At 34.3% G+C, this 24,868-nt stretch overlaps 1 protein-coding gene across 4 annotated transcripts in view; it reads right to left on the bottom strand.

Moving 5' to 3' along the window:
* The window catches only part of Oatp26F (Organic anion transporting polypeptide 26F), a 387,249-nt gene that overhangs the window by 260,794 nt on the left and 101,587 nt on the right, over window positions 1–24,868 (bottom strand). For all 4 annotated transcript variants that reach the window (XR_011331492.1, XM_069822440.1, XM_069822441.1 and 1 more), the window contains exon 2: window positions 9,603–9,729. Coding sequence is in view for 3 of the 4 variants with exons in the window: in XM_069822440.1 (XP_069678541.1) it covers window positions 9,603–9,707 (105 nt within the window). In the remaining variant the exon portion in view is untranslated. The remainder of the gene's footprint in view (window positions 1–9,602; window positions 9,730–24,868) is intronic.

Below are 24,868 nucleotides of genomic sequence, written 5' to 3'. Positions count from 1 at the left end.
TCCAGGCGGGCCGAGTTCGAATCCCGGCCTAGTCGTGATGGAATTTCTGTACAATTCAGACGTTTCACAGGGTTTTCTCGAGGTACTCTCGCTTTCGTCTATCATTCCACCAAACCTATCTCCTTAGTTGCTTCGAGTAAAATTCCCGTGTTTTCCCTAATCGTTTGTGGATTTTCTCCTAATATATTCACGTCATCCGCATAAACAAGCTTAATATATAGAATAATAAAAGAGAAATATTTCATTATAATAATATTAAACTGCCCCCCATTGAGGTTAGCCCTTACGGACTCAATATATCCTCAAAAAAATTATTATACATATGTAAACATAGATATTAAATTTTAAAAAAAGGGAAACAAAGAAAAGGGCGTGAAAAATTACAATTGCTATTAATGTGGCACCATGTGATTAATTAGGATTTGGCAGGATTTTTTAACACAATTATTACGATGTCATTCCTCAGAGATGTTGGCAGAGCAACTGCCGTCGAAATTCTTCGAAAAAAGCTGGTATAGTCCCTCGAGCACCTATGAGCAAGCCGAATACCTCAACGTGAATTAAGGCATATTTCAGCTTGAAATAGTTGACTGTAGGCTCATAGATCGACTTTTTCTCAAGGTGGACCTCGGCTAACTGATGACATTCTACTTCAAAACGTATCGTGGGGTCCACAATGATGCCCTGTTTAGTGTCAGCATTGTAAGCTAAAATATCTACTCGTCTCGTTGACCCATGTTCAGCTAGACAGGAGATTTCTTCTTCTACTATCCAGCCCTTATTTCTTAATGCGGCAGCAATTTTGGATCTTACAAGATGATGTCTAGAGTTCCTCAAGAGCAATCCCTGTTCACAGAATCCCAAGACGTGTGCTAAAGTTTCAATCTCCGGGAAGCCATGTCTGTATCGAGTACCGTCGAGAGATCTGCCGGGAACGGAACGAACAGCTGCTAAATTTGCTGTCATTTTCAGGCTAGATATCCATTCACTAGTCGAAAGTCCTTTCTTGTTTGCAATCCAACTGTTGGCGGCTGTTACTTCGCTATACATCTCAACAACTTTTCCCCGTCCTGAAAGGGTCTTCCATGATTCATATTCACGACCTCGCAATTCTTCTCGAAAATTTCGAATTGTAGCTTTAGTAAATTCTTCGGGAAAAGAAAGGCAGAGGGAATCACACGACGATTTGATTTCGCAAAGAGTACTAAAGATTATCAGATACGTAGCCCTATTATAACAAATTTAGCTTTTTATGTCTAGAGTAAAATGAGCTAAATTTCAGATCAAGTGTGATGCTGAGAAGGTATTTGTGTGAAAAGAAAAACGTCCGGCTTTTCAATGTTTACTTGAAGGATCACAGCAACTGTGTGTTTGATAATTTAGTGCAGTTTGTATTGAAGATGTCTGAAACTGCAACAAACATTTCGTTTCGAGCAGCCGAAAATGTTTCTTTGCAGTAGTGTGGACCTAGACTAAGTGTTGTAAATAAAAAAAGAAAGAACAAGAAAAAAACCTCATGAGGAAACATGTATCATTTTAACCATACAAATCATTTCATATATAAATATTATATGTAATCAAGTTTGTCATCATATCATCATCACTCATATCAGGAATATCCGAATCTGAGACTAACCTCATAGACGGTAATCTATCTTACAAGTAACTGAGACTTCGCCGTTTCTTTTAAGTAAAAAATATAAACAAACTAGTGGCTTGTGCAGTAAATGCTGCAAACTAAGTTCATTAGACGTTCAAATAAACATTTTTCAGATTTATTTTCAATGAAGAATACCAGACATCATGAAAATTATTTGCTTCCATAATAATGAAAGATATTCTCTCTCGAGCCAATACTGAAGAGAACCACGCATATAAATATCTACACCACACCGCCATTAAATATATGAAAAAGACCCAACCCCACTTGATTAATAATTATAAAAATATTTGATTTTTAATAATATTATTATCTTACGTAAGTTTTATAGCTTTCAGTAACATATACTATATAGCCGCCACTCAGTAAAATATAGAAATCAAAATCTAATTTATGTTATTCTCTACATCTACTTATATAACGCCAAAACGTTCCACTTTCATATCATCAATATTGCAATAATATGTATAATTAATGAAAAATAGTCACATCATGGCATTAACTACAATATTATTTCATTTCTAATGGTAATAATATCATCAAACCACCTCAAGTTTTGTAGTTTTTAATATCCAATACACAGCTGTACCCAGAAAATTACACACCACAGAATCGAACCTGTAAATTATGTTTAGTAAGTTCAGTCTTTAATAACCAATTTAATTTGAGCTCTATATGTGTCAGCATTCTTGCAGATCATGGCCTTCGTGTAATATTGTTTACTGTAGTGTGTGTTTTGTTTTATTCTGGAATGGAATTAGCTAGTTCTCAAAACTGACGACAGAGGGATTCTGGAAAATAGGAAAATTATGTCGATAAATTGACATTTCACTGAAAACTACTATTTTTCTGAAAAACTTTGAGTTCCAAGCGTCAAAATGAGGGGTCATTTATTAAAATCCGTTCAGCCGTTTTCCGGTAATTTCCATTACCAGTTCAAATTATATATATATATATATATATATATATATATATATATATATATATATATATAGATTTTACATTTCTTATCTTCAAACCCTACAATTTGGATGGACTTCATTATAAGTAACACATTTTTACTTCATGACCTGTACTTTTATGGTAACGTAATCATAGTGTAAAGCTTTAAAGAACATGAACCTGTTTCTCCCGTATTAATGTTTCAATAATATGAATATTTACATCTGTTTGAAGTCCTCACAGATTAGCCAGTTTTCATTACGTATCTAAATGCCGTGATTATTATCAATTTGTGTATATATCACTGCCTACTGGATCGCGTCTTATGGCAATGGTATATACATAAATAACAATGACCAGAGATATATGATACTAAAAGCAAAAGAACGTTGCATTTTAAGGCGTACTCATTGCAAACTCAACAATAAAGAAATACCTCTGAAGGAGCTTGATGCATGCATTCCCCGCATATAGGCCTAAATTCCTGTGATGGCATTTGGGATCTGCTGCTGCGTCCGTCAGAGAAGAGGGAAATCTTTCTCCACTATATTGAATTTTCTGGACCCCCAACTGTATCATAAAGTTGGTTTCTTTAGATTACATCCAAAACAACTGAACATCCCGCTGTGTTCCATTTCCTTTATATGACACTACCCACATTATATTCAAATACATTCGAGAAACTTCTCGTATTTTGGACAGACAGCACCAAAAGAGTAACATATTAAATATTATTATTATTATTATTATTATTATTATTATTATTATTATTTATTTACTTCGTTTATTAACGTTCATTTGGTCATTGACACTGACATTAGTTAATTGTAGGATAAATTTAATCAATGAGGATGATTTACGTTCTCTCTTGAAGGTTATACACGATTTTAAAATAATTTCTACACAAACACAACTATTACGTGAAATGCTCAATAAGTTTTTGTAGCTTTATTCTCTTCAGATCTGTTTAACAATAACAACAATCCAGGTTGTCAGGCGACGATAGAAAACAAAAGATGCGAAAACAAATGAATGAGTTCTACACAAACTACCTCTTTTGATCTAATTATGTGCTTAAATTGTATCAGTATGTAATTACTTAATTCCGATCCAGTTGTATGTTCAACTATGTAAGCAAGTTTTAATCCTGGTTGAGTGTAAGAGAAGGCCTTACGGCCTTAACTCTGCCTGATTAAATAAAGCCATTATTATTATTATTATTATTATTATTAATATTATTATTATTATAAACAATTGAATGCTCTTTCATATTTAAGTATAAAAATATAGAGGTGTCATTTGAAATTTCAAAGTGGGGATGGCTGGAGATGGAGGGTGAAATCTAAATTCCAATTAAGCCTGCTTTCATACTTCTAAATTGACGTGTTTTTTTTGTTTAAATTGAATTCAATTTAAATAATTAGCTATTTAGAGTGGGATTGCCCTGTTACATAAATAAACGAATGAATGAATGAATGAATGAATAAATACATAAATAAAATAAATAAATACATAAATAAATTAAATAAATAAATAAAATAAGTAAATTAATTAAATACATTAAATAAATAAATTAATAAAATAAAATAAATACATTAAATACATAAATAAATAAAATTAAACAAATATATTAATTAAATGAATTAAGTAAATTAAATTAAATAAATAAATAAAATAAATAAATAAAATAAATAAATAAAATTAAATAAATTAATTAATTAATTAAATTAAATAAATAAAGTAAATTAAAGTAAGTAAATAAATAAATAAAAGCCCTGTATATTCAATTTCCTGCATACTCATCCTGTGTGATAAGAATAAAGCCTAGAAAACACTTTTATCATCACTATAACCAAGCATATCGCAAACTGGTCCACCAATGAACTTGGAGGGTTAAATCTAAAGTGCAATTAACCCTGGTTTCATATTTCTAAATTGATGTGTTTTTTGTTTAAATTGAATTCAATTTAAATAATTAGTTATTTAGAGTGGGATTGCCCTGTTATATAAATAAACGAATGAATGAATAAATACACAAATAAATTAATAAAATAAATAAATAAAATAAATAAGTAAATTAATTAATTAAATACATTAAATAAATAAGTTAATCAAATGAAATAAATTAATTAATTAATAAAATTAAATAAATAAATTAATTAAGTACATGAATTAAGTAAATTAAATTAAATTAAATTAATTAAATAAATAAATAAAATAGAAGAAAATAAATAAATACATAAATAAAATAAAATAAATAAAGGAAATTAAATGAAATAAATAAATAAATAAACGCCCTGTATATTCAATTTCCTGCATACTCATCCTATGCGTTGATAAGAATAAAGCCTAGAAACCACTTTTATCATCACTATAACCAAGTATAATCAGTGCCATGCTCTAGATGTCCTAAACATCTAAAAAAACAGACCAAGAACTGGACATCGACTCCATTACTCAATGTCGCTTGTAGCGATAGGGAAATCTGTGTTCAAATCTATTTGTTTCCGTCGCCAGGTTCGTGTTTGTGCAGATGGCGAAGCGGCAGCGCAAGAATACAAAACTTGTACGATAAAAAAAAAGGCAGTCACGACTTGCATGATAGTGTTTCTTACACTTGGGAACTTCGGGGAACCAACTACGGGCTCCGGAGAGTTGAAGCATGGCCTGCTGCAAGCAGATCACGTCCTGTCCTGAAATATGTGTGAGGCGTACCCGTGTGCAGGCAGCTACACGATTGCAGCTTCACGTGTGTCTATAGGACGGCTCGGAATTTATATGCTTATAAAGAGAAGTTCTTCGCTGAAGACCCATTTTAAACTATACGGGCTATACCATCTCAAATTGACTGAAATATAGAGACAATTGACCTTGCAATTTCTAAATGCAATGAAACATTTTCTGTCCGTAGATAACTGTGATACAATGCTCTGTGCAAAGTTTGAGGCATCAGAACTTAATAGTGATTAAATTAATAATATTTAAATTTATCATATTTTCATAAAATTAGCAATTTTAAACTGTTGTGGCTCCGAAACCCTTTCACCCAATGATCAAAATCATGGCTTATTTTCACGGTGAGAAGTTAAAGTTTATATTGACATGTAAACAGTTTTTCTTACTTTTTATGGAAATGGAGAAATTTAGATTTTTCTTCATTAAGACGCCTTTGGCCACGAACAAATATTTTTAAAATATATGGTTAGATTCCGCATTCAAAGTACAAATAAACACATATTTTTGTGCGAGATCGTGCGTATTTGCTTGTTTTCCGCACAGAACCAATACGCGGTAAGTGTGAAATACCACATTCAGTATTCCCAACGTAACACACATAACAATTTCCCTCTTCTTACCGCTTAAGCGCGACATTCATTTTACTGCTTTAGGCTTTTAACATATTATTTTTAGAGACGTTTAACATAGTAATAATTATAAATTGGAAACTTACCACTGCAATTTCACCTAAATTGCACTGTTAATTATTGTTTTTAAATATTTGCAAAAATTAAGTAAAGTCTACTACTCCACGAAATTTATTGCATTCCTGATACAAGTAACATCAAGGAACACGTGAAAAAATCAACAAGATTCCAGATGCCGGTGTTATTACTGCAATATGTTATATAAATAATATTGTTAAAATATTAAAATGAAAAATAAATCATTACATAACCTTACCGTTTGTTTTAAGTTCGCATTTATAGACTGGGGGGGGGGGGAAAGACAGACGTATATCACGGCCTGCTGGAGTATAGTAAACACAGAAAACATTTTATAGCAACAATGTTGAAAAAAGATATTTTGGTTTTCCGAAGTTGCCGTCATTAAACAGAAACCAAGATGGAGATTTCATTGCAACTAATTAGAAATTCGTCTGTCAGGTATGTAATAAACGATCTTCGCACAAAATAATGTACGATACACGAGTGGTATGTTTGTTTTCATGTTCTCGGAAATTAAAAAAGCTCAACTACGTTTCGCTTTTTCAATCTTTTCCTCGACCAAAAAAACGTCAACATACCGCTCTTGTAACGTATATTACTATTTTACTGGTGCACAGTTGATAAGAAAGTATTGAAAATATCAAATAAAGAAAATAAATAGTACGCGCGTGAAGTAACCAGCTGACCGTAGGTAGTCGAGATAAGCAAGGCCGAATCCCTCTTAATAATGCAAGGATTTTTCTCAATACTTTTTTACATTTTTACAAATGGCCAAAAAGTCTAAAAGCAAGTGAAATCAGATTATCTGTCTCTCTGTGTACAATAAAAATAAGGATTACTTCTTAATATAACCTACCAAATGTCAGCTTCAAAATAAGCTCTCGTTCAATGTTCTGCAGTAAATGGTTCCAGAGTTCTGAGCGCTGAAAGAGGCTTGTTTTTATAAAATACGCTAAATTTGTCGCTCAATAATACGAAAACCGTTTGACTTTCGATAGTGTATTTTTGAAAATGAACTCACCTCAGCACCTTGTATAAATAGGGAAAAAATTAGAGTATAAAAAATGCGAGGTTTTTTACTGATCGATTTCATATGGAATAGCCCATACAGACCATTCTCATAAGAGATAGTTTACAGGAGTCAAGTGCTTGAAGCCTCTAAACTTGACGCCATATTTGTGATCACACGGAGACACTAAACTTGAAACCATGCTTGAAAAAAGCGCGGGCTGAATGTTGTTTTCGTAGTTTCATAGTGGTGTTTATATTAAAACACATCCCTAATTATAGACTATAATGAAATGATTTTGAAATACCTGTATCTATATTTAAAAATTATACCGTATAAATCGAAATTAGAAATAGACGATATTGAGAATATGTAATTTAAATTAGTATTAACATATTATAACTGTATCTTATTAATTTGTGATACCGGTACTTCTTTTTATTTAATTTTATTTTTAGTTTATTCTATTTTGTTATCAAGTTAACCTATGGAACTTTCATTTTGACTTCTTACTAATATTGAATTCTTATTAAATAGAATACTTGACTTATTTCCATTTTAAGTATAATATTACTTTCGTTTCTTGGTAATGAGTTTTTTACATACGGGGGTTAGGTTTATATTAAATACAACATATTATTCTCTAAATGTTTTATCTAAATATTGTTTCCTTTTTAGTAATGTAACTAGTTTCAGACAAGTATATTCCTGTGACCTATGTTTTATAATTACTTCTTTATCTTATTTTGTAATGTATGTATTTATGGTATTTGTTATGATATTCTAACAAGTAGATATTATTTACTTACTTACTTACTGGCTGGCTTTTAAGAAACCCAAAAGTTCATTGCCGCCCTCACATAAGCCCGCCATCGGTCCCTATCCTGAGCAAGATTAATCCAATATCTTTCATCATATCCCACCTCCCTCAGATCCATTTTAATATTATTCTCCCATCTACGTCTCGGCCTCCCCATAGATCTTTTTCCCTCCGGCCTCCCAACTAACACTCTATATGCATTTCTGGATTCACCCATACGTGCTACATGCCCTCCTCATCTCAAACGTCTAGATTTAATGTTCCTAATTATGTCAGGTGAAGAATACAATGCGTGCAGCTCTGCGTTGTGTAACTTTCTCCATTCTCCTGTAACTTCATCCCTTTTAACTTATTGTAAGGTTTCATAACAAGCTGCTTTTTACGGTGATGGGTTATTAGCCCCTCACCCAACCTCCAAACTGGAGGACCACCCCTTATCGGCTGTCCAGACTGCTTATTCAATATATTCGTAACTACTACCACCACCACCACCACCACCACCACCACCACTACTACTATTATTATTATTATTATTATTATTATCATCATCATAATTATTAAAATTGTTACAAAGTACTTTTGTAAATAGTATTGCCCTGTATAACTATTTATAGGTCTAAGAATAATATTACGGAGGGGGAAGATAGGTTTTTAGTCTGACAGGAACTCCTGTGTCGGTAGATTTGTGAAATATCATGAAACAAACTCTCCTTCTGATAGCTCATTCTTTCCTCCCGCTCGCACAACTCACATGTCAGGTCTCTCCTTCTCATCTGTACATTAAGGGGAGAGGATGGTATTTTTTTTTTAATTTTCCTATTTGGTGTAAATTATTAATTTTTTGTTTGTAGAGAGCTCATAGCTGTAGCAACTCAACCAAATAAAAATATTTTGAAAAAAAAATTTGGGTGCCCAAATTTGAAAAAAATATACCCAATTCAGAATTGTACTAAAACCGATATATCTAAACCGTTTTTAAAGATAGATTCAAACAGTTTTTTGCAATGTATTTGCAAAAGTATATTCTACAAACTGTCTGTAACAGAATTTTGATATTAGTCCCTACGTTTGTAAAATAAACAATTAAAATTTAGTAACAATTTTCTGATTTCCTTTCTTGCAAACAAACGGACGTATTTCTAAAATGAAATCAATTAACAAAATTCTGTTACAGAGAAACGTTTCCTAATAGTCTAAAGAATGTGTTCTAAATTTCATTATGTATCTTTAATAGTTCAGAAATTATATTCATTTTGTCTGGCAATGTAGCAAAAAAAAAAATGAAGTTACTGGAAACCGATAAAAGCGGGCGTGTGATTTAAAAATCCATAGTGCAGGAAGTTTAAAAATGACGTCTCAACATCTGATAAGGGCACAAATACCCACAAAATGTTATGCAATGCATTCCACACATATCAAAGGGTATTTTAAAGAAAAAACAATTTTTTGAAAATTTAATTTACCGGAAACAAAAATAAAAGTGGGCGAGTGATTTAAAAGTCCATAATGCAGGAAGTTTAAAAATGGCGATCCATACATATCACAGAGTATTTTAAAGAATATATATATTTTTTTGAAAATTTAGTGATTTTTCATCAAAAACACCATCCTCTCCCCTTAAGAAATACAAACTGTGTGTACAAATGTATTGAGTTGTAATTTGTTAAGCCACAAGAAGAAATGTACAGTACTGTACTCGATGTAATAATTGCTGAAGGACTGTACCTTAACTCCGAGGTCGATTTCATCGAACACGCCGTTGCTGCCGCCGAAGTCCTCGTTGGCAGAGAATCCATTGTTCACGTGACCGGAATCTATCCGGTGATTCATGGCTGATGGATGTCTGCTCCACCTGTGGACAACGTCATATTGTTCAAGCTCTCAGCCACTTCAGAGGCGATGAAAGAAGGAGGCGAACCTCTCACATAGAATGCTCAAGTGTAGGGCTGCTGCTCCAAGTAATTATCGCCCGCCGAGCCTGTCAACCGCCTTCTCTAACTTCAATTAGTATACATTCTTCGGAAGTGCACCATAACCACCTGATTTATAATTTCACTTTTTTGTTAATTATGTTTGAAGAAGGAGATACAATTAATATACCGGTACTACAGCACCAGTAAAACTGATGGTAGTAATGATGATGATGGCTGATGCCAATCATGTCCATGATGACAACGACAACAGTGATGGTATGGTTAAAATTACATTTCTGAAGAAAGTAGTGTTGTAGGATTTAATCGATTAGTCCATAAATTTCTGTTGTAAGATTAATCGATTCAAAATATTTACTCTAGTAATCGAGTCGATTAAAATTAATCGATTGTAGTTGATATTAATTGAAGAGTCCACTGCAAGAATGATGGATGTCATTTTGAATACATTTTGCAGGAGAAGCAATTGAAAGTTTGGAATGATTAGCGTTCAAAGCTTAACTGTGATTTTCCGATCATTACTGGACAATGACTATCAATGTTTTTTAGTAGGTTATTTTACGACGTTTTATCAACAGCTTAGGTTATTTAGCGTCTGAATGAGATGAAGGTGATAATGCCGGTGAAATGAGTCCAGGGTCCAGCACCGAAAGTTACCCAGCAGCTATCAGTGTTAATGCCATATAACTCTATGTACATTTATGTCTTAAGCTATGCATTGACAGTCTTGGTTCATTTTCGACAAGAAAGTGACATCCATCATTCTTGCAGTGGACTCTTCAATTATTATTATTTTGTTAATAGAAACTCATACTAAAAATTCCGACAATATTTCTCTCTCGAAAATCGCACAACAGTACTGTTATTTTCTAACTGTAAACCAGGTAGCGTAGAGAAAATCTTTGCACAAACACTTCAGAAAGAGATGGAGATATGAGGACAGTGACCTAGTCTACCTCTATTGAAAGTTGAAACACAATGCGAAACCCTTATTAAGTTTCATGGTTTTCCAAGAAAACTTCCACCTTGTTGTCAGCTCATCTTCCTAGCATATACTTTTCTGGGATTCGTCCCCCACATCCCTTATAAAATAGCCATGTCTACACTGTGTGCAAGTGAGAGCGTAACTACCTTCTCTTTCTAAAATTTGGTAATTCGATTACAATTGGGGCCAGTCTTCTGTTTCGACCGCTGCACTTTTGCAGGTGCTTGCAGTTTCTATACCGAGTTTGTATGTATGTATTTATATACACTGCAAGTGGGCAAGCACCCGGTGGCAGTGGTATATACAATATAAACAATACACAATAAAATGATAAGCAATACACAATAAAATTTACAATACACAATACAATTTTACAATACATATATAATTTTATACACAATACAATTTAGCACAATAATAATAAAACATAAATAAAATACCTAATTTTACAATACAACCTACATAATTATGTATAGGCCCTACATAAGTTTCAATAGTCTTTCACTTTACTCTCATCTCATTCCCTGTAGTGGCACTATGACGCATTTCACTGACACTTTAGCACACATTTCACTGACACTATAGAACACATTTCATTGACGCTATAAATTATCACTGATCGGAACTATTCACTGCACTGTAAAACCATAACTTCACTGACTCACCTCGCTTCACTGATACAACAGTTCAAATAAGTCAAATAATTACATCCTTATGCATACTTATAAACAGAACTACATTTAAACTGAACATTTCTAGTCTAAGGCCCTCTTACGCGCTATTTTTAAATAATTTACAATTCAAACCAAGGAAGTAACTCATCAGGCTAGATAAATACATGTCACCTTAAAAAATTAAATGTTGAATGTCACCTTAATTTTAATTTGCACTTTATACACAACTTTTTAAGTTATTCTTGAATCTCCTTAAGGAAGGACAGCCCTCAAAGACCGCTGCAGGTAGGTCATTCCAATCATTTATAGTTCTATTTAAAAATGAGAATTTACCTACATCCGTTTTCTGTTTCCTACATTTGATTTTAAAATCATGATCGTTCCTACTATAGTACTAAGGTTTTGTGTTTCGTTTGATAAAGAAAAAAAAATCAGTTTTCTGTGGTTTGTGAAAAGTATGAACTCCATTATGTCATATGAGAATTTGAGAAGTAAACTCAGTGAAACGTTTGGATTTAAATTGAACGATCGTGGAGGAAGTTTTTTCGTGTTTAGTGATGCAGGAAACATTGTTACTAAACGTAGAGCGGCACTTAATTCGGAGCATGTGAATGCACTCACATGTTTAAAATCATGGATGAAGCAGTATTAACTAGCTGAGTCTTCATACTCTTTGTTATTTATGTTTGTCTCAAAAATTCCCGGAGAAATTGACACAATAAATTATAAGCCTCATAATAAATATGTTAATAAATAATTAAAATAGTTGTTTTGTAATATAACGATACAATATATACAGATATACAACATTTAATACTTATGCTTATCACCGAACACAAGTTAAATTTAACAATAATTGTGCATTACAGTATATTAAAACATTTTTTCACGATTAAAGTCAAATAGTTAATCGATTAAATATTTTGATCGATAAACAGCACTAGGAGAAAGACAAGTTACATTACAAATCATTGGTATTTCATTCGGGAGGTCCCGTGTTCAAATCCCGGGGCCGACCAATCTGATGTTTTTTTTTTGTCGACCATAAAATAGCTAGGAATCTAGTTACATAGTTGCCGAATTGTTTATTTCGTATTAAGGGACAAACTCCCCAGAAACATACCATAACTCAATCTGGATTCAAAATGAGCATAATAAAATGATAGTAGTGTTTCATAGCTCAACATACTACTCAGTATATTGTTAATTGATAACCAACCACATTTAATTTAGAAATTAAACAAATACAGGGAATATTATAGATATATTAATTTGTCCTACAGAATTGATCTGTAACATTGATACTTAATAGTTGAGGATAAAAATTCGATCCGGCGCCGGGATCGAACCCGGGTTCTTGGTTCTACGTACCAAGCGCTCTAACTGCTGAGCTACGCCGAATTCAATCGACAGCACCGGGTCGAACCTTCCTCCTTCAATGTTTCCCTTTGTGGCCTGACTCCAAGTTAGGCATATATATGTGTCAATATTACAGATAAATTCTGTAGGACAAATTAATATATCTATAATATTCTCATGGGAGACCGGAGGGAAAAAGACCTTTAGGGAGGCCGAGACGTAGATGGGAGGATAATATTAAAATGGATTTGAGAGAGGTGGGATATGATGATAGAGACTGGATTAATCTTGCACAGGATAGGGACCGATGGCGGGCTTATGTGAGGGCGGCAATGCTAGCAGTGCATAATAACTGCGGATTCCCGGCCAACAAGTCACTCAGCTGAGTGCGCTCCTAGTATAATGGCAGTTGACATTGGATATATACATCAACATACGTGCCTAACTTGGAGTCAGGCCACAAAGGGAAACACTGAAGGAGGGAGATTCGGTCCGGTGATGTGGATTGAATTCGGCGTAGCTCAGTGGTCAGAGCGCTTGGTACGTAGAACCAAGGACCCGAGTTCGATCCCCGGAGCCGGAGCGAATTTTTCTCAAATATTAAGTGAACAACAGGGAAGATGGAAGATGAAGGAAGATGTCCGAAACATTCAAGATAGAAATGCATGTTTACACAACCAGATCCAAGAAAAAACATGATGATGGTGATGGTGGTGGTGGTAACTGTAAATATATAATAGAGGAGGTCCACACTAGACTATCCGCCACGTCCAAAAACAAAATCGATGAATTTCTTGAGAAGTAGCTGTTGCACTTAATCGTAGGTGGCAGGAATGATGGAGGCGGACAATTTCCACGGAAAAGTCACTGTATAAGAAATAAGAGGAGACCGATCGATCTCGCTTCGTATCGAGTTACGGAGGGGTGAGACATAATCTAGACCCCAGCTTACACGGAGTCTTATGCAATAATGGCTCGCGCCGAGAGCGAAGTGCAGGCGTGACTGTGTGAGTAGGCTGGCGTGAAGTCATTGCACGCGAATCGGACCCACTCCTTCATCAAGGACTGCGAAGACTCTCCCACTTTTCGCCGGCTGCTAACCTGCAATGCGATGAAGATGTAACGCTTTTTTCTTTAAGGTTCCTATCTTACTAAATAATAATAATAATAATAATAATAATAATAATAATAATAATAATAATAATAATAATTATTATTATTATTATTATTATTATTGTTATTATTATTTATACTGGCAGAGATAAGGCCATAGGGCCTTCTCTTACACTCTACCAGGTTACAAAGTATACAAGCAGTTAAAATTTAACAAAAAGTTAAAGAACAGAATACTAACATGATACGAAAAAATAATAATAATAATAATAATAATAATAATAATAATAATAATAATAATAATAATAGCATAATAAAATCGACACAAAACAACATGAAAATAATACCATAATAGAAAAAAGAAAGTAAAATATATTGGAATATAGCAAAAGCAACTCATTTAGTACAAATGGTTAATATGGAAAACGTAAGTAAGAATATAACTAAATAGAATGTAATAAAATAATAATAAAAAGAAAATGAAATAAAATTCACAATAAAAAGCCATGATAATAAATTCATCAGCCGATAAAGAGAACAAAAAGGGGAAAGGAAGGAAAAGAAATATATAGCCTATATTTTTACTAAACTATCGCAGAGAAAAGGGCTTATAACTGAAAGGAATCTGAATTGAAAAAGTGCAATTTTAATTTTTTTTTGAAACTAGACAATGTCCGACAGTCTCTGACATGTTGTGGTAGAGAGTTCCAGAGATGAGCTGCAGATACGGTGAAAGATGAAGAGTAGAAGGATGTTCTGTGTTTAGGAATGGAGAGTGTGATATGGTGTTGTGAGCGAGTATCTATTTCGTGATATGAGGACAAATGTTGAAAAAGAGAAGCTAAGTAGCTAGGGTCAGAGTTTTGAAGAATATACAGAGGTTAGTGAGAAATGAACAGATGGAAATATGGTATTATCGTGACTATTTCGCTCATGCAATCAGAGATTTCTTTAAGTTTCAACCAATCACGGTCATCTATCTCTGTAATATTGTCGAAATAATTTTTTCGCACCTGATGTGCATTTGTTTAATATGGTGTCCTATCTGATGTTCAGATGTTAAATATTTTTCCTGCATTCGTAACAATACAGCAGGCCGTGATATCACAGTCTAGTATATACAGTCACGAAGCTTGAGTTGTGAGGATGCTAGGAACAATAGACTATGCAGGTACTATTTCGCATTGTCTGTGATGAGGCGATAGTAGAGATCCTAGTGGTTAGCAACTATTTATGTATACATATTTCCTACATATTGAGCTTCGTAACTGTATATACTGGACTATGGTAATGTAATAATTATGCTATATTCTCATTAGGCGTATTTGTTAGTTACTATTATTCGTGAGACAGTCTTATTAAAATATCACGCGCTCTCATCTAATTTGGGTAAGCCTAATCCACTCGCGCATTCTTGTGATATTACCCATAATTATCATCTACATAACCCATTGTGCTTTTAGACCTGAAAAAATAGTGGGTTTTTTCCAACTATATACTGGATTATTTTATGAATGTTGCTTATAGAATATTTCGTTCTCCTTTGATAAGAACTCTATTTCTATATATTCGAAAAAGTCAGTGAAACTTTTTTTACTACATATTATGCTGATTCTTGATATTTCTTATTCCGCAATAAAACGGAATGATGCTTCACCCTCTTCGCGAAGATAATAGTAATGGTACGGTTCAGTTTGCATTTGGACTATGAATGTAGGCTATAACAATCATGTACATAAACAAACCGTAACTGTTTTGTTCCCCCTACAACATAATCCAACAAAGTAGCTTACGCAGTTATTTTCTTTTATAAAATAGCAGAATTATACAAACATATTCGACTCTCGCAAAATGAAATATTTTTGAGATTTATAAATTGCATGCGAATCGAAAATAACAAAAACAAACTACTTCACACAAAAGTTCCCCCTCGCTGTTATTTACACTCGCTTTAACATCTTTGGTCATATCGCGAGTTAATTTTTGGTTGAAATCCGAAGGCCTGTGTACTATTGTTGAGACTGGTTCTATTGTTGTGAACTAGATGGCGACTGTATATGTATTACTGATTTGTTATGAATATGATTTCGGTGATGAATGAGGCCGGTGATTTTCAGGGATGTTGTGGCCCGAATTTCCTGGCATTTGACTTACGGTTGAGGGAAAACCCTGAAAAATCTCAACCAGGAAATTCAACCCGACCGAAAATCGAACCCGGGCCCTCTGCTTAAGAGACCAGCATGCTGACCCCTACACCACAGAGGTGGTCACACGAAAGTTGTGAGATTTATACAAAGAATGCCATATTGTGTAATTAAAAATAACAAGATATGTTGACAAAATATGAATGACTATGGAGAAAGACGATTTTAGTCATATAATATATTTTATGGTGACTATTTCGTTTATATGACGTCATTCCATTTTCGACCAATGAAGTGTAATGAAATTTTGAATTCCAACCAATCACAGTCACACTTTGCGATAATTTTTGCAGCTAGATTTATCGCTTTCAATTTATCGCATGGTCGTTCTTTTGTTTAGTCGTTGTTGCCAACTGCTTCCCCGTAAATTGATGATCATGAATACATTAAGATGCAACTACACGGTTAAACTTTCTTCCAACTTTAAGCCAATGAATGCAAGATTGATATTTAATATTAATTAATATATTTACGCAGTGAAGACGACGCGACGTTCAAAACGGCGCAATCTTCATGCATCTTAATTGAACGTACCTTTTATTAAACTTGATTCTTTCAATATTCTTCCCAGATTGCACGCATACGCGATTGGAATATTGAACTGTGTAGATGCAGCTTTAGTTCCGTTACACACTATAGCGAGAATGCGTTTGTCAAGCTATAAAAAATGCTTTCGTGTAGCACTGATTGTAACGGTCGAAATAAGACACAGCTGACATTGGTCCTGCTCCCACAGGTAACATAACCTATAAGTAGCCCATAAAATTTGTATTTTGTGAATGAAATGAAACAATTAATAAAAAGTCAGATGTTCAAATTTATGTAACATCATCGCATATCAAACCCAAAGACCTTGCATAGTAATAATAAGGTCTTTGATCAAACTGCCTTCTGTATGGCGTAATAAAATTCGTGTTTTAATTAGGCCTATCTATACAGAGATGGCTTCACTGTGTAGCAACATGTCTCGCTGTGAATACATAAGCATTGGTATATAGCTGTCCCCACTGTTACTGTTAAATTAAATTATGATTTCAGCAGATAATGAAAATGTATTTATGTTATAAATAATAAGAGAAAAGTTCAGTACATGTAATTAACATTGTTAAACTTGTATTTCGCAATTGGCATTACTGAATAATAACATCGAATTTCTTTATTGCAGTACTGTAATCGATATTCATATACAAATATTTCAATTTCACAATGTTTGAATAGGTTAAGTATTCGTTAATAAATAATTTTTAACATTTTGTGATCGAATTTTAGGGGTATATTATTTATATTTTTATTTTATTCACGAAATAGTCCTAATAAATGCCACTCGAGGTCTGAGATTACTACAGGTATTATTTTAAAGTAAGTAAGTAAGTAAGTATTACTTTAAATAACATATTCTTTCATTTCGTTCATAGTTATCTGCCCAAGAACAGGTCTTTCACTGCAAATCCAGCATTCTCCAAGCTTCCCTATTTTCTGCTTTCCTCTTAGTCTCAGCATACCGAAGTTCCATATACGAGTATCTTAATGTCGTCTATCGCCTGATTTGTTCTGCCCCGAACTTTCTCCCATTCACCATTCCTTCCAGTGCATCCTTCAGTTGGCAGTTTCTTCTTAACCAGTGACCCAGCCAATTCCTTTTTCTCTTCCTGATCAGTTTCAGCATTATTCCTTCTTCACCTACTCTTTCCTACACAGCTTCATTTCTTATTCTGTGTGTCACATACTACATTTTTCTCCATATCCACATTTCAGTCATTTCTCTTCACTTCGTCCATGTTCCTGTCCCATATACTGTGACACACTACACAAAGCACTTCACTAATCTCTTCCTGAGGTCCGCAAGGGATGCTCAATTTTCTGTTAAGTTTCCTTTGCCACTGGTATCCTCCTTTTGACTTCCTGGCAGCAGCTCCTGTTACTGCTTATGGTACATCCCAAGTATTTGAACCTGTCCACTTGTTCCACAGTTTTTTTTTTCGAATTCGCACGTTTACCTTCTTTATTTTTCTTCCTGTGACCATGCTCTTCGTCTTGTTTGCATTTATCTTCATCCCATACTGCTCACAGCTGTTATTTAGCTCCTGTAGCATATCTCCTAGTATCTTCTCCTCTTCTGCTAACAACGCCATACCATCAGCTTATGAAGTAACAGGTATAATGTCCAACATTGTGAAGTGATGGTTAGCACGTCTGACCGTGAATCGAGGGGGCCTGGGTTTAAGTCCTGGTTAAGACAAGTTACCTGATTGAGGTTTTTAAGGTAGTTTCCTTCAATCCAATAAGGACAAATGCTGGATAGCTTTCGGCGCTGGACCCTGGACTCATTTCGCTGGCATAATCTCCTTCATATTATTCAGACGCTATACTTGTTTTTTTGAAAGATAGAACATGACAGTTTAGCTGCCGAGCTTGGAACTACAGTGCCATGTTGGCAATATGGACTACCACGCTGCCAGCTGATGGAAGCTAGCAATTGTCGTTAAGATGGTGACGTTAAAACATTCGTTGACAATTGACGCGAAGATAAGAAAACAATACAAAAATCGACAGAGAATCAAAGACGAAACGTACCAATGCTAACATTGTGTGCACAATAAATGTCGACAAGAAAGCTATTAAGCACTCGCCGTGTGAGAACGGTAAGTTTGGCAATTCAACCGTTGTTACCATAGCAACAAGCCTACCACGCTATGTGACATTCAGTTGTTTTTCCGATCGCAACGCTCCTGTCATGTCCCATCTTTCAAAAAAACAAGTATAGATAATCACAGCAGTTGAGAAAGGGTCGTAAAATAAACCACTAAAGAAACAGATGAATAAAAATAAATACTGAAAGAAGCTGTTGAATTACATAGGCTGATTTTAAGATTAAAATAAGGAACATAATGCGTGTGTTCGTTACATTTGTAATGTCCGCTACTACGATCACATTTCGCCTTTTTTCGATAAATTATTGTGGCTCAGGTTAAATGAGAGGAGAAAGTTACATTCCCTTTCTCTCTTATACCGAATTTTGCACACCTCTACTCCCTCTTACTTATCTGTCCGATTCCACAGTCTTTCTCGGTATCGTAACTTAAATACTCGGTCACAATATGATAACACGCTAGAAATACCACTGCACACATCATCTCTTTATTCTTCATCTTTCACTGTTGCTACTTCTCGTCACTGGAATTCTCTGCCGCCTGAAGTCAAGGGCTGCCGAACTTTAATTTCCTTTAAATGTAAATTAGAAAAATATCTTATGATGAGTTGCCAGACCTAACGCGTTGCAAATATTTAATGGAATGTGTTCCACTGTATTTATTTATTTTTTATTTCTTATTTTGATTATCTAAATCGTGTTTATTTATCACTTAACGCCAATATGTATCCCACTGTGTTGTATTTTTTATTAATCTATTTTTTGTGTATATTTTATTCAATTGTCGGTTTCTGGTTTAATTATATAAATCCTACTTAATCCTACGTAATCTATTACTAATATGTATATTATGTGTTTATTTTTATTTTTACTGTGTACATTTTTTATTGAATTATCGGCTTCTGTTTTTATGTGATTCATATTTGATTCTAACAACATTAATATGTATTTCACTATGTTTATTTTTATTTTATGAGGTAAATTTTATGTAACTACCTCTTTTGATCTCATTATGTACCTAAATTGTATCAGTATGTAATTACTTAATTCCGATACAGTTTTATGTTCAACTGTGTAAGCAAGTTTAATCCTGGTTGAGTGTAAGAGAAGGCCTTACGGCCTTAACTCTGCCAGGTTAAATAAAGCCATTATTATTATTATAAATATGAAAATAAAAAATCTGAAGCGGAAACCATTCGTTTCAATTACAAATTTAGTTGAATGTGGGAAATTAATTTGAAATTATGGAAATGTAATTACATTTAGGGGGAAACGTTGCTGTGAGTTGTGCCGTGAAATTGTTTTGCCTGGTTATAACCTAACACGAGTTCTGTCACCTCGCACAATTTCAGTTCCATTACCGATTTCGGACGGAGTGTTCTCATAAAACGTAGTGCGTGCCGGTGCCACGAGATTACTCGCCGTGGAGAAGAAACAGATGGCGCCCAGAACAAATATGAAGCGTTCTATTTCAGAATATTAAATCTGACATCCACAAGAGCACAAAAGTAGTGGAATTTAATCAAAAAAACTCTCAACCCGTTGAAATTGGACATATAAAAGCGAGAGTGTACAAAGCGCTCATCTCCTCGTAGAGCCTTTCCGTTACTTGCTGATTCCAAACTGGAGAGCAGACTTGAAGTGTGGATCACGTAGCAACGTGCATCTCATTTCTCTCTCCTGTTCTTCCATTTCGGATGTCGGAACAGAGATTTAATCTCAAGATTAAGTAGTCCTTGTATTTCTAGATGCAAACGAATTAAGAAAATATCTTCAGTTGAAAACGCAATAACTACGGTATATGTCTTTGAAAAAAAAAATTAAATGATTTATAATAAAGGAAAAGTCCACACCTGCGGAGTAACGGTTAGCACATGTAGCCGCGAAACCAGGTGGCCCGAGTTCGATTCCCGGTCGGGGCAAGTTACCTGGTTGAGGTTTTTTCCGGGGGTTTCCCTCAATCCAATATGAGCAAATGCTGGGTAACTTTCGGTGCTGGACCCCGGACTCATTTCACCGGCATTATCACCTTCATCTCATTCAGACGCTAAATAACCTGAGATGTTGATAAAGCGTCGTAAAATAACCTGCTAAAAAAATAAAGGAAAATCCCAAAGTAACAAAGTAACAAAAAAAAAAAAAAGAAAAAAATACACAAGCATACACACGTTATGATTAAATACGATTTTGCACTTTTTTATGATGAAAGTGGTGTTATATTTTTGGTTATGATATATTAAATATGATTTTTACATAATTTTATGCTGGAAGTGGTGTTGTACTTCTGGTTAAATAAGATTTCTGATTTTATTGGTTTTCGAAGTGGTATAATATTTTTGATTATGATAGGCTATATTAAATATAATTTATGATTTTATTGGTTTTCGAAATGGTGCAATATTTTTGGTTATAATATATTAAACATGAGTTTGCATTTTTATGTTGTAAGTGGTGTTATATTTTTGGTTATGATTTATAAAATATAATTTGAGATTTTCTTGGTTTTCGAAGTGGTGCAATATTTTTGGTTATGATATATTAAATATTATGATTTCTGATTTTATTGGTTTTCACAAAACAACCATAGTCCAAATACTTTTTTGTGAAAACAGTCATTGTCTACCCAGGACGATGGTAGCATTTACAAATATCCCATTGATATCATCTTGAAACATTTAGCCACACAATTTTAAACTGTAGTAGATTGGCGGTACTGCTTCTTACGTATGCGGCAAAAGCCACCTCAGTGAAAATTACTTTGGCACGTGAATTGTTGTAAGGTAGGTGTCCCTGATATGGCCATGCTAAGGTTTGAGAATTTTTCTAGCCGCCATTTTGTAAAAAAAAATGTAAACCACTTTTTTCTTTCTCGTTCTCAGTTTAATGGACTTTCTTTAAACAATTTCCTTTCCCAATAAAAATAGCTTTAATTATCAAAAAAGTCCCAAATTCCAAAAGTCTACCTAGTGGCCATATCAGGAACATGTGTAACCTACATGATATGGCCACCCTTGTTCCATCTTCTACAAATCGTGATTGTTTTCAGTTTGATAGCGTAGTTGTGCTAAAATTAAATAATTTTGGTGTCCAAATGAATAAACATGATACTTAATGACGTTTTTTATAGTTCAAAAGTGTAGTCAAAATAGGTTTTTTCATAAAAAATTAAGTTGTTTACAAAATTTACATAAAAATTTAACTTCAAAAAACAAAAATGAATAATCATTCAAGAGAAGAGTACCTACAAGACAAAAATAAGATTTTGAAAACAAATTACTGATCGCAATTGGGACAAATAAAAATGCCTTCGTCAGCAGCAATGAGGCCAACACACTCTTCGTGGTAGAAATTCTCACAGACTCCGCAGAGTCGCATGTCCTTGACTTCGTCCTCCTGACAAACCGTTTTAAAGGGACTGCTGGTCGTAAGTGTTTCGACAGTTTTTTGAAGAGGAACCCTGACGTTGCACGACGCAAAGCTCAAAGACTGAACCCAGCCCGAGCTCAGAATGTTAGGAGTCAATGAATAACCTTACTTACTTACAAATGGCTTTTAAGGAACCCGAAGGTTCATTGCCGCCCTCACATAAGCCCGCCATCGGTCCCTATCCTGTGCAAGATTAAGCCAGTCTCTATCATCATACCCCACCTCCCTCAAATCCATTTTAATATTATCTTCCCATCTACGTCTCGGCTCCCTAAAGGTCTTTTTCCCTCCGGTCTCCCAACTAACACTCTATATGCATTTCTGGATTCGCCCATACGTGCTACATGCCCTGCCCATCTCAAACGTCTGGATTTCAAGTTCCTAATTATGTCAGGTGAAGAATACAATGCGTGCAGTTCTGTGTTGTGTAACTTTCTCCATTCTCCTGTAATTTCATCCCGCTTAGCCCCATACATTTTCCTAAGCACCTTATTCTCAAACACCCTTAACCTATGTTCCTCTCTCAGAGTGAGAGTCCAAGTTTCACAGCCATATAGAAGAACCGGTAATATAACTGTTTTATAAATTCTAACTTTCAGATTTTTGGACAGCAGACTGGATGATAAGAGCTTCTCAACCGAATAATAACACGCATTTCCCATATTTATTCTGCGTTTAATTTCCTCCCGAGTGTCATTTATATTTGTTACTGTTTCTCCAAGATATTTGAATTTTTCCACCTCTTCGAAGGATAAATCTCCAATATTTATATTTCCATTTCGTACAATATTCCCGTCACGAGACATAATCATATACTTTGTCTTTTCGGGATTTACTTCCAAACCGATCGCTTTACTTGCTTCAAGTAAAATTTCCGTGTTTTCCCTAACCGTTTGTGTATTTTCTCCTAACATATTCACGTCATCTGCATAGACAAGAAGCTGATGTAGCCCGTTCAATTCAAAACCCTGCCTGTTATCCTGAACTTTCCTAATGGCATATTCTAAAGCGAAGTTAAAAAGTAAAGGTGATAGTGCATCTCCCTGCTTTAGCCCGCAGTGAATTGGAAAAGGATCAGATAGAAACTGACCTATACGGACTCTGCTGTATGTTTCACTGAGACACATTTTAATTAATCGAACTAGTTTCTTGGGAATACCAAATTCAATAAGAATATCATATAATACTTCCCTCTTAACCGAGTCATATGCCTTTTTGAAATCTATGAATAACTGATGTACTGTACCCTTATACTCTCATTTTTTCTCCATTATCTGCCGAATACAAAAAATCTGATCAATAGTCGATCTATTACGCCGAAAACCGCACTGATGATCCCCAATAATTTCATCTACGTACGGAGTTAATCTCCTCAAAAGAATATTGGACAAAATTTTGTACGACGTCAACAAAAGTGATATTCCTCGAAAGTTACCACAGTTGGTTTTGTCCCCCTTTTTAAAAATAGGTACAATTATGGACTCCTTCCATTGTGTCAATGAATAACCTACAGAAGAAAAACGGAATATTCTCTGGCACAGCTGTTTTCTTGTTCTGGTGTCAAGGTGGTTCTCCCATCTAACTTTGACTTCTTTAATGGGCCTTCTTTCTCCAAATAGCGGCGTAAAGTACGTTTAGGTACACAAAACGTTTTACTTGCGCCTTGAACTGAGAACTTTCCACTCTCTATACCGCTCACTGCCTTGGACATGGCTTCTTCAGCCCATAATCCTCTCTTATTCACGTTGACAGACATTATTTTATATCTGAAACAAAATTTCTAAAGCGTCCACTAAAGCGAATACTTAAGTTATATGGACTGTATTGTCTACTAATGCCAAACATTTCCAGCACATTTGCAAAAAGAGAAAAGTTTCCATTACAACGTAACGTATTTTCTACCGATTCAGATTAAAAAAACACATGATTATGACGTCATTTTTTCTTACAATACACAATTTTTGCGTAATCCCAGCTATAAGGCATGTAAATTTGTCAGGTGAAAAAATAAAAGTGAAATGAACTTAATATGGCTATGGTGCATTTGATATGGCCATATCAGGAGTAGGTAAGCTTTCACGAAAATCGTTTGATTATGAACAACTCGTAAAAGATACGCAATCAACGACAACACCAATCAACAGAACATTAAAAACTGAATGGAGTACTATGGTTTTCATGAAACAAGCATTTGAAAAAGATGCATAAAACAAAGGAGACTTACCAGAGAAAAATAAGAAGAGGTCACATGAAAAACTCAAAACAGGCAACTGACGTCATATTGCTCAACCTGACTGGATGGAAAACGATCAAGTGAAATACCAGGATGCCCTTTCACTGGCTGCTGCTGCAATTTAGCGGATTTCTTGGTTAACTAACTCACAATAGAGGGGTGGCCATATCAGGAAAATGGCCATAACAGGAGCACCCACCTTATTAGTTATGGAGTCATCTTTAGATGCAGAAGTGATCCCATAGAAGAAACGTAAGCAAAGAAAGGAGAAGAAACAGGATATAATAAAGAAAAAGTGTGCCTCTGCACACTTCAGGCACATAGAGTATTTTTTTGTCCACACTTACCTACATCCATACATGTATTTCTATAAGGCAATTTAAGTTATAAATGTACTTCAGTTTTCCCAAGTTTCT

The sequence above is a fragment of the Periplaneta americana genome, chromosome 3, assembly GCF_040183065.1.
Source record: "Periplaneta americana isolate PAMFEO1 chromosome 3, P.americana_PAMFEO1_priV1, whole genome shotgun sequence".
Lineage (NCBI taxonomy): Eukaryota > Metazoa > Arthropoda > Insecta > Blattodea > Blattidae > Periplaneta > Periplaneta americana.
Note: the sequence above shows the minus strand (reverse complement) of the source record. Positions and strands in the feature narration are given on the sequence as shown.